The following is a 12,000-nucleotide window of genomic DNA, read 5'->3' as shown; positions in this document are numbered from 1 at the left end:
CGGCTGTAATGTTTCACTGCTAGCCTGGCCTGTCCCTTTAATACTACTGCTCAGGTACTCCTCGTGGTGAAGTTCTCTAAATAGGTCCTGAGGTCAGTTATATGTGAATTGTTGTTGTTGGAAGTTTCACTTGATTTACAGATGCTTGGTTCCTTCTGTGAGCGTAATGACCCCTCTGGGTTATCTCAATGTCAGAAAAGCAGCTGGAATTACCTACGTTTCTTTCAATGCTTTTTATTTTAAAGATTATATGGAACACCAAATCACAGCTGAACTAAGTGTAGTATCTGGATGTGATGGGTGCTCTCAGAAAGTTATATAAATAGATAGCTGTAATGTTTCTGCAGCTAGGTGTTAACAATTATTTCTCCTGTTTGAATTTTATGTTGTACATATTGGCTAACATGTGTCTTTCTCATTGCAGCCGTCCTCAGAAGGTTTGCCTCTGCCCATTCCTACCAGTTCATCCACTGAATGTCTCCACATGCCTGTATATAGTTCAGCATCCTGCAGAGGTGAGTAAGGCTATGGGAAGAGGCATAAATCAGCAGCCATCTAACAGGAATAGGACTATGGGAAAGGGCAAGAGGAAATCATATCATATGAATCAGCCGTGATTTCCACAAGCCTCTCTAAGCTGTACTTGGGGTGTAGTTATTACAAAATGTGTAAACTTGTCAGTAGCTGGTTCCCCATCCGTTGCCAGATACATTTGCTCACACCCATCACAATAAAGTATCGTTATCTCTGCTGCTCTGAAACCTGCTGCAGTGACCTTCAATGTCATTTCCCTTTCCAGGCATTTGACATTGTTTAATTTTCTTGAGTCAATTGTTTAGGGACCAAATGTATCATGATGTATTAAAGGTGTCTGGTTTATCAAACCATTAAAGGAGCAGCATGATTTAATTAATAACAAAAAATAAGTCTTTGAAGTCAGGATAGTTTGAAAAAATATTAAGTGCGGTAAAATAGCTGGATAAATATTATCCTGAAATCATCCTGGGTTAACTATATGGCATAAAATCTGGCAGCAAACCATTTATGTTTGGCGTTGACCATGCATCATTGAAGAAAGATTGCTTTTTAGGCTTCAAGGAGCGGGGAGTGGTACCCTGTGATGAAGAATCATCAAGCCACAGTGTTCTTCGCCTTCGGCGTGTTCCAGCGGGATCAAGCTTGGCCAAGAAGATGGGGGCGGTGGGGGGGGCAGTCAGGTGACCTACTTGTATGGTCTGCCGGCACTGCTCTTCCAATGGTCAATATGTGTTCCAGCTTGATCAAATTTAGCTGAAGGGGCAGCCAGGTGATCAATTTGTAAGCTTCTGTCAACGATGCTCGTCATATTGTCAAAAGGTGAGCAATAGCACTTTGAGGTGTTCCTCTGTTCCCTCTCTTCCTTCCTGAGCAGAAGCATCTGACTTCTGTTTTGGAATATGCCATGGATATTAACACACACCCTACAACTTTTTGGTATAGCACATTGGAGCACCAACAAGCTTTTCAGTTTACTCTCCCATTTTAATGCACACAACAGTGGTGCTTTAGAGACTTTTGTGTCCAACTGTTCCCTTCCCCATAGGGACAAGGACGTCCTGACCTCGGCTCGTCCTTGAGCAACATGGTTGAGACCAGAAACTCTGCAGATTTGGACATCAAACTTGCACTGCTGTGGTGTCTGGTGCCGCACATTGGTGCTCCACCACTTGCCACCACAGATCTGTTTACAAATGTAAACAGTGGTGGCCCCTGGTGTCAGTTTTAGGACCATTACTCTACTAAATATATATGAATGATATAGGTTAAGGTGTGGGGGCACAATATCAACATTTGCAGATGACATAAAAATAGGAAGAGTGGTTAACTGTGAGGAGCACTGTAAGCAACTTCAGGAGTAAATGGGCAGAATAGTAGATTGGGCATAGAGATGTGGAGATCTGTGGCATTTTGGGAGAGAGAATGAGAGGAAATACACACTAAATGGTAAAACTTTTAAAAGGAATAGAATAGCAGAGAAACTTAGAGGTTCAGATACATTAATCCTTAAATTTGGGAGGACAAGTGAATAAAGCTGTAAAAATAAACTTATTTGATCCAAGGCCCAGATTTTAACTGTTGGGGCCATTTTGCAGGGGCCTCATGATTGGGAAAGGGGGCACAAGTCTTTGGCAGTGGAGGCCGAAACTTGTGCGGCTCAGAAGAACACTCTTGCTCCTCCTGGCCACACAAGGAAAATAATTTTTTTTAAAAAAACTTACCTTTTTGGGCCTCTTCTGCCTCGACCTACTTCCTTCCTGGGTTGGCCTGACGGGCAACTCACTGCGGCTTCCCGCTTAGGCAGTCGAGTTAAAACTGCAGTCGAGTACCAATGATATCAGTAGTTCAGTCAGAATCTGTGGACGGAACAGATAAGTTAACGTTTCAGAACTCTTCAGAATTACTCATCACATCATGTTTTGTGTCTGGCTTCCAATTAGTTGTGGCATCTACTCCTTGTATTCTCCCTTCCAAGAATTGCAATTTACTAATTTACCGGTAGGTGGATACTGTGGTGTTGGTATGAGGTAGTTAAAAAGAAAATTATGTCAATAACTTGTAATATTTACCACAACAACACAGTCCTAAGCGAAAAATCGTAAGCATGAAATCATAACCAAGTATGTATACTATATGAACAATTCTCCAGGTAAGAGCAGTCAGAATCACTCTGTTAAATATCATTAGTAGCAAATGCACATGAGTTCTTGGCAAAGTTAGTCAGTGCAGCATTTCATGATAATAAGAACATAAGAAATAGGAGCAGGAGTAGGCCAATCGGCCCCTCGAGCCTGCTCCGCCATTCAATAAGATCATGGCTGATCTGATCCTAACCTCAAATCTAAATTCATGTCCAATTTCCTGCCCGCTCCCCGTAACCCCTAATTCCCTTTACTTCTAGAAAACTGTCTGTTTCTGTTTTAAATTTATTTAATGATGTAGCTTCCACAGCTTCCTGGGGCAGCAAATTCCACAGACCTACTACCCTCTGAGTGAAGAAGTTTCTCCTCATCTCAGTTTTGAAAGAGCAGCCCCTTATTCTAAGATTATGCCCCCTAGTTCTAGTTTCACCCATCCTTGGGAACATCCTTACCGCATCCACCCGATCAAGCCCCTTCACAATCTTATATGTTTCAATAAGATCGCCTCTCATTCATCTGAACTCCAATGTGTAGAGTCCCAATCTACTCAACCTCTCCTCATATGTCCGCCCCCTCATCCCCGGGATTAACCGAGGGAACCTTCTTTGTACTGCCTCGAGAGCAAGTATGTCTTTTCTTAAGTATGGACACCAAAACTGTATGCAGTATTCCAGGTGCGGTCTCACCAATGAAGATTTCCTCATTAAGAGAGAGTAAAATAATAATGTTATGTTGCAGGTGTATGTTTTGATTGGTAATAGAGCTGTATGGGTGCAGATTGTGAAGAAATTTGTATTCTGCAGTGTTCTGCTTACTTACATAAATTAGATGGCATAGATATAGGAGATTTTGTGGAAGAAAACAACAACAACTTGCATTTAACGTAGTAAGATATCCCAAGGCACTTCACAGGAATGTTATCAAACAAAATTTGACACCAAGCCACGTAAGGAGATATTAGAATAGGTGACCAAAAGCTTGGTTAAAGAGGTACGTTTTAAGGAGTGTCTTAAAGGAGGAGAGAGAGGTAGAAAGGTGGAGAGGTTTCGGGAGGGAATTCCAGAACTTCGGGCCTTGAGTGTGAATCAAGGTGGCTTCTGGGCAGCTCCCAAGGGTGCTCCTTTGCCATGCAACGTTATCCTTGGCCACCGTTTGGTTGCCATCCCAGCTCCCAAGGTTGCCATCCTTTGTCCTTTCTCCCCCAGTCTGCTTTTTTCCACTTTTTAGGTTCCCCTGGCTGTAATAGTGAGGGCATCTTAGTGCTAACTACAAATTCAAGCTTCAAGTCTAAAGTTACCTGGGCCCACTGCCCATCCCCCGATCATGCCTGCTCTTTGTTTTCATCAGTGAGCACTGGATCTTTGCTCAAATTTAGCTTTCAAATTCCTGAACTTCTCTGCCATCAAGACTACGCTACTCCACTGGATTACACTGTAAGACTCAGCTGCTGAGAATCAGATCAGCTATTCAGTTGCTTAAGTTTTAATTGTAAACAATTTTACAACACCAAGTTATAGTCCAACGATTTTATTTGAAATTTACAAGCTTTCGGAGGCTTCCTCCTTCCTCAGGTAAATGTCAGGAACTCCTCGAAGCCTACACATTTATAAATCACAGAACAATACATCGTGATTACAGACAGTCTTTGCAACTGCCCGTTGCCAAGGCAATCACCGTGTTCAGACAGAGAGGTGTTACCTACAGAACCCCCGAATATACATTCAACAAAAAAAAAACAAACAGGAAAAAAAAACCGAGAGAGAGAGGCAGAAACATCCGGAAGGCAGAGAAAGCCAGCAAATGACCCGTTATATTAAAAACAGATAGCTTTTGTTCGCTGGTGGGGTTACGTGTAGCGTGACATGAACCCAAGATCCCGGTTGAGGCCGTCCTCATGGGTGCGGAACTTGGCTATCAATTTCTGCTCGACGATTTTGCGTTGTCGTGTGTTTCGAAGGCCGCCTTGGAGTACGCTTACCCGAAGGTCGGTGGATGAATGTCCATGACTGCTGAAGTGTTCCCCGACTGGGAGGGAACCCTCCTGTCTGGCGATTGTTGCACGGTGTCCGTTCATCCGTTGTCGCAGTGTCTGCATGGTCTCGCCAATGTACCATGCTCTGGGGCATCCTTTCCTGCAACGTATGAGGTAGACCACGTTGGCCGAGACACAGGAGTATGAACCATGCACCTGGTGGGTGGTGTCCTCTCGTGTGATGGTGGTATCTGTGTCGATGATCTGGCATGTCTTGCAGGGTTGTGTGGTGTCGTGGACGCTGTTCTCCTGAAAGCTGGATAATTTGCTGCGAATGATGGTCTGTTTGAGGTTGGGTGGCTGTTTAAAGGCGAGTAGTGGAGGCGTGGGGATGGCCACAGCGAGGTGTTCGTCGTCATTGATGACATGTTGAAGGCTGCGGAGAACATTGCGTAGTTTCTCTGCTCCGGGGAAGTACTGGACGACGAAGGGTACTCTGTTGGATGCGTCCCGTGTTAGTCTTCTGAGGAGGTCTATGCAATTTTTCGCTGTGGCCCGTCGGAACTGTCGATCGATGAGTCGAGCGTCATATCCCGTTCTTACTAGGGCGTCTTTCAGCGTCTGTAGGTGTCCATCGCGTTCCTCCTCGTCTGAGCAGACCCTGTGTATTCGCAGGGCCTGTCCATAGGGGATGGCCTCTTTGACGTGGTTAGGGTGGAAGCTGGAAAAGTGGAGCATCGTGAGGTTGTCCATGGGCTTGCGGTGGAGTGAGGTGCTGAGGTGCCCGTCTTTGATGGAAATTCGTGTTTTCAAGAAAGAAACTGATTCTGAGGAGTAGTCCATGGTGAGCTTGATGGTGGGATGGAACTTGTTGATGTTATCGTGTAGCCTCTTTAGTGATTCTTCGTCGTGGGTCCATAGGAAGAAAATGTCGTAGATGTATCTGGTGTATAGCGTTGGTTGGAGGTCCTGTGCAGTGAAGAAGTCGTGCCCGAACCTGTGCATGAAAATGTTGGCGTATTGGGGTGCAAATTTGGTCCCCATGGCTGTTCCGTGTGTTTGGGTAAAGAACTGGTTATCGAAGGTGAAGACATTGTGATCCAGGATGAAGCGGATGAGTTGTAGGATGGCGTCTGGAGATTGGCTGTTGTTGGTGTTGAGTATTGATGCTGTCGCAGCGATGCCGTCATCGTGGGGGATACTGGTGTAGAGTGCCGAGACATCCATCGTGGTGAGAAGTGATCCTGGTTCAACTGGTCCGTGGGTACTGAGTTTTTGTAGGAAGTCTGTAGTGTCGCGACAGAAGCTGGGGGTTCCCTGTACGATGGGTTTCAGGATGCCCTCGATGTATCCAGAGAGGTTCTCACACAGGGTTCCGTTGCTTGATACGATAGGACGTCCGGGTGTGTTGGCTTTGTGTATCTTTGGGAGGCAGTAGAAGTCTCCCACGCGGGGAGTACGTGGGATGAGAGTGCGTAGGATGCTTTGAAGGTCTGGATCGAAGGTCTTGATCAGTTTGTTGAGCTGGTGGTTGTGTCCTTTGGTCGGATCTGCGGATAACCGTCTGTAGTGTTCCTGGTTGTCCAGTTGTCGGTATGCTTCTTTGCAATAGTCCGTTCTGTTCTGTATGACGATGGCTCCTCCTTTGTCCGCTGGTTTGATGACGATGTTGCGGTTGGTCTTGAGAGCGTTGATGGCGTTGCGTTGTGCTCGGGTGAGTTTTAAGGTAACTTTGTCTAGTCTACAGCCCATCCCCCACCACTGCTGTTACCTGCTGAGCTTATGACTGTCCTATTGATTTTTTAGTTTTATTTTGCTAGTGTGGTTTCTGGCCAGAAATTCACTCTCCTGGGACGTAGTCCATTTCTCCGCCGCTCCTGGTTCTTATAGTGCCCTCCAACTTCACCATCGTTTTTCTGCTCTGCGATGGATTCTGCACACCTTCTGGCTCTTCATTCCCACGGATATACTTCCAGTAGTGCGTCCTCCGATACTCTCCCTTCAAATGGCTTCTGGACTCACTCGCCCTCCACACCTGTCTCCGAACTTGGACATTAATACATCAATGTTCCAAGCTGACTCCACCCTGACAACGTCAACTTTATCCCACCATGGGACCGCTGACTTTATCTTTGGACTCCCTCCTATTGTCTCCTCTCTATTCCCCATTTATCACCAGGACATATCTATCCTAATCTTGCTATGTAATCATGCCTATGTAACTTGAGTTTTCCTGTGTCCATTCGCATGCGCATTTAGGTTGCACGCTCCAAACCCGAGTCCATCACTTTTATTTCCCATTTCTTTCCCCCCTTTTCCTTTTCTCTTTATCCCTCCTATGCCCCTCTCTCCTGTCGTCATGCCTCCTTTGATTTCTCCCCTCTTGGGTGCTCTGCCCTCCCAAACCCCTATCCCAACTCTTCAGCGCTCTTCGACCTTTCTACTCTCCTGCCACCGTCCTAGCATTGACTCCCTCTTAGATAAGCCTGCAGCTTCCCTCTGTGCCTCTCTTGGCATTCTCCGAAGGGCCCATCGGCACTTGTCACTGCCTCCTTATGAGCAGCAACCCCAACTGCCCCATCTTACTCTCTCGCCGACTTTCCTGCCCAGCACACCCGCTGGGGGCTAATCTTGCCAATCTCCTTTCCGTCCCACTCACCCCTCCCAGCGCTGGCCCTATGGACTCTGCCAGCAAATCCGCTATCACCGCCACTCTCCACATCTCCCTCCAGAATGTCCATTCACTTGTGAACAAGGCCCTTGCCATCTATAAGCTTGTTGTGGATGACTGCATCGGCATCATGGCCTTGACGGAAACCTGGCTGATGGGTGATGACACCTTCCCCCGTAATGAAGCCTCTCTGCTTGGCTATATCTTCCACCACTTGCCCCACCCAGACCGCCGCGGTGGTGGTGTGACCCTTATCACCAAATCACACCTTGGTCTGTCCCCCTACTCCTCTGGCACCTTCTCCTCCTTTGAGCATCTCACCTTGTTCCACCCCTCTCATTCCTCCTTTAAAATCCTCGTTCTCCACTGCCCACCCAAGTAACTATTCTCATGTGTGGAATGATGCGCAGAATATGAAGCAAAACTAAGAACGAGCTCTAGGTTAGTATAATTTCATTTATTTGACTGAATCTGTAAATCCTAAACTAATCTATCAGAAAGAATGAACAAAACTGGGACTACGAGTCTGAGAGAGGATCTTTACTGCCAGGTTAATCTAATACATTCTAGTGTATGGATTATTTATTTTAAGACAAAAAAAATATTTTTTAGCTGATACTATCAGCAGCAAAAAAGTTTATGATTGGCTTTTGCACAGATTAATAACTTAAAAGCACAAAAGATCTCCAAAAGTTGCTGCAGTGGCACAGCATGTTGGTGCTCCAACAAGCTATGGCCTACATCATGGTGGGATATAATTTCATGCTCTCTGTTCCTCAGAGGACTGTGTTGATGTGGAAATGTTGCAAGTTGTTGACTTAATTTAATTATTTTCCTTTTAACTATAATATCCACCTACCAATAAATCAGTAAATGGCAATTCTTGGAAGAGGGAATTTCCTTGAGGAGTATTGCTGGAGACAGATTTGTTCTGAAGGATTTATTGAAATTCGGGAGATGCAAAAGGGCTAAAAGTAAGGAGGAAATCTCAACTCAGCTCTCCAACTTTGTTTTCAAGAGGGTTCTGTGACCATACATATTTCAAGTTCAGAAGATTAAAACATAAGCTGCAAAGATCTCAGTACTGGGGAACAGATTTGTGTATAAGAAATTTGATAGTGAGGCTTTTTCTAGTGTAATGGCCAAAAACTCCTAACACTGTATATTTTTTGTTCAATCAGGAGAGTCGAGTACTACGAACTGTGCCTCTGCTAGCTGCCTGCCTTCCATCTGACAAATGCAAAGTCTTTATTGGGCGACGTTTTAGTGAGGACAGGTAAAAATATATTCTGTTCTCTATTTGTTGGCTTCTGAGAAGATCCTCAGGAAAATTATACTAGGGACAGGTCATTTCCTAAAATACCAGAGAAATGGACAGCATGGACATCTAGCTACCAGGCCACCTTGGAAAGTGGATACCATTGATGGCTTCCTCAACTGTCAGGGAAATGGATTTCCCTTATACTTACCTACGGATGGCTATTGAAGAAGGATAGATGCAGTGCAATTTTTTAAAAAGGAAAATGCATAATAAAAAAAAATGTAAATCACACCATGTCAACAGCTGGAACCTATAACATATGAAATATTCAAATTTTTGGCTTGTTAGTTGCTAATTGGGAATGCACAGAATGGTTATACCTAGACTGATGCTCAATTATCTGTCATTCCATCAACCTTCAGATACCACAGGTATTGCCCAGTTTGTCAACAGGAGAATCAAAATGATGAAGCCCCTTTATGATGTAGGGGATTATTCCACTTGAATGATAGCTTCTACTTGGATTAGCCTAAAAAAAACGTGACAGTAGATAGCATCTGCAGGTCTGTCAATTATAGTATCTTTATAGTTCCATCAAATTTGGATTTGTTAGCCAAGGATGATTTTCACTTTGTTATGTTTGTCCTACTTGAACTGAGAAGCGCTTCATTCTCCTCTTGAGTATTTCTGGGCCAGGCTACTCTAAGGAGATAATATTGTAAGGAAGAAGAAAAAACGCCCCCATGTAACTAACTTCTTTGTTAATGGACAAGCTTATTTGAATCCAGTTTATTGACGATAGATTCAGTTTGTAATTTTCCTGAATCACTCCAAATCAGACCAATTTGAAATGATTCATCCTTATTTTTAATACTAGAAGATCTGTTGTGGCATTGCTCATAGGGAATTAGATCCATTCTTAGCATGTCCCACTTAGTTCGGTATAGTGCCACACTACACGATGGAGGATGTCCTCACAGTGGATATGAGACTTTGTCTTCACAAGGACTATGCAATTGTCACTTCTGCCAGTGCTATCCTGGACAAACGTGTCTGCGACAAATTGGTATTCCCTCACCAACTGACGCAGTATCAGTCTGGCAGCTATGTCAATCAGGACTTGGCCAGCTCGGTCAGTGGTGATACTACCGAGCCACTTCTGGTGGTGGACTTGTGGACTTAACCACTGAGTTTGTCTCCATATTGCAGGTGGGCTAGGAAAGTCACTTGCTTACTGCTGCAGTCTTAAAATTTGCAGGTTCCAAATTTCAAACTCTCGAATGCTAAATCCAAAATCTAAATTTACTAAAATGCTAATTTTGGGTGCATTTTCAGTCATTAAATACTGTACTAACAGTTCTGTGATGCATCAACAGTTCTCTTGGAATTTCCAGGGCTGTTTGCACATGTTCTGATGTTCTGAATAAATCTAATGAAGCAATTTAAACATGCTCAACACGTAGGTCTTTTAAATGTTTGAGGTCTGGTACTGTGAAGTGCTGAAAGACAAATCAATGCCTGTTCCAAAATCTGCCTGATTTACATACACTCAATCAAATGTGCCCAAATTAAATTAAATTAAATTAGTACCACGGGATAACATAAAATCATTTGAACACATGTACTACTTAAATAAATGAGGCAGAGAACTAGTACCTTTTCCAATTAAACTTGATCCAGCCCTGGAAGCTCTAAAGCAGCTCTGCATTTTTCTCACATGAACAGCAGACAATATATTAACAATATAATTGCAATGAGGATTCTAGTAAATTATGTGTGCATGTTGCTTGATAGCAATCGGGAGCGAAAACTCTGTCTGATTTCTCCTTCAAACCAGGGTGCTTAGGCCATTTGAAGCAGTTTTATCGTTACCCCCACTGAGCTCAGTTAACTCCACACAGACTGCGAATTGAACTTGGAACTTCCTGGTCTGAATGGCTCAGCGACTCACAGGATAAACTCTTGAGCCTTTAACCATGTTTCTTAACTGATCCCCACCTGCAGCTGCGCTTAGTGACCCCTCTCTCCCCAAACAGTCCTCAGCATTTACAACTTGAAAAAAATACAAAATACTCAAATAAGGGGCCTTAAAATGAATTGGATTGTAATAGATTTTTGAAAGGGATAATGGTATTGAGCCATAATAGTTAAATTAGTAAGATATCAGAGTACTGAGCAGTATGTTTTACATAGCTTTACGTTAGTTGGTTAAGTATACCGATTTGTTTGCCACGTTTTGCCAAAAGACTATGAAATAGGAGAAAGTTAATTAAACGACCATTCCTAAATGAGAATAAAAAGGCTGAGCAATCAAGTGTCATACTTATCTGATGTATCTTTTGATTGTGACATGGCCAATCTATCACCATTCATAATCCCATTGGAATGAGGGCCATATGTTTTTAAGTGCACTAGGAGGAGGAGTTTATTGTTGAACAGATCTTGCTTGACTTTTGTCGTTTGTACAGCCTTGTTATCTGTCAGTCCAGCAATCATTCTCTAAGTTTCCAGTTAAATGTATTGTACCACAGTAACAAACAGGAGTGTAGTCAGGCAAAAACTGACACCGAGCCGAAGAAGGAGCTATTAGGATGTGTAACTGAATGAATGGTCAAAGAGGTAGGTTTGAAGGAGGATCTTAAAAGAGAGAGAGCGAGAGAGGTTGAGACGTGGTGAGGTTTAGGGAGGTAATTCCAGAACTTGCAACCTATGCAGCTGAAGGCACAGCTGCCTGTGGTGGAGTGACTGGAGTGGGGTATGCACAAGAAGCCAGAGTTGGAGGAACGCAGTGTTCTCGGATGGTTTTAGAGCTGGAGGAGAATACAGAGATAGGAAGGGGCGAGGCCATGGAGCGATTTGAACATGAGGATGAGAATTTTAAAATCAAGGGACCGGGAGCCAATGTAGGTCGGAGTGTATAGGGGTGATGGGTGAGCAGGATTTGGTGTGGGTTAAGATATGGGCAGCAGGATTTTGGATGAGCCCAAGTTTATGCAGGGTGGAAGATGGAGGCTGGTTAGGAGAACATTGGGATAGTGATGTCTAGAGGTAGAAAATGCACGGATGAGGGTTTCAGTAATAGATAAGCTGAGGGAGGGGCGGAATCGGGCAATGTTAGAGGTGGAAATTGGTGGTCTTTAGATATGAGGTCGGAAGCTCAACTCAGGGTCAAATATGACACCGAGGTTGTGAATCGTCTAGTTCAGCTTGAGGCAATGGCCAGGGATGGGGATGGAATCGGTGGCGAGGGAACGGAGTTTGTAGCGGGGGACAAAGACAATGACCTTGGTCTTCCCAATGTTTAATTGGAGGAACTTGCAGCTCATCCAGGATTAGATGTCGGACAAACAGTCTGACAACACAGAGGCAGCGGAAAGATCGAGAAAGGTGGTAGTGAGGTAGAGCCGGGTGTCATCAG

The 12,000-nt window shown here is 44.1% G+C and overlaps 1 protein-coding gene across 2 annotated transcripts in view; it reads left to right on the top strand.

Annotated features, from left to right (window-relative positions):
* The window catches only part of dtwd2 (DTW domain containing 2), a 179,359-nt gene that overhangs the window by 83,487 nt on the left and 83,872 nt on the right, over positions 1 to 12,000 (top strand). For both annotated transcript variants that reach the window (XM_067983004.1, XM_067983003.1), the window contains 2 exons: positions 425 to 515; positions 8,503 to 8,597. In XM_067983004.1, the coding sequence (XP_067839105.1) occupies positions 425 to 515; positions 8,503 to 8,597 (186 nt within the window). The remainder of the gene's footprint in view (positions 1 to 424; positions 516 to 8,502; positions 8,598 to 12,000) is intronic.

Source organism: Heptranchias perlo, chromosome 4 (genome assembly GCF_035084215.1).
Source record: "Heptranchias perlo isolate sHepPer1 chromosome 4, sHepPer1.hap1, whole genome shotgun sequence".
NCBI lineage: Eukaryota > Metazoa > Chordata > Chondrichthyes > Hexanchiformes > Hexanchidae > Heptranchias > Heptranchias perlo.
This window is presented reverse-complemented; position numbering and strand designations above follow the sequence as displayed.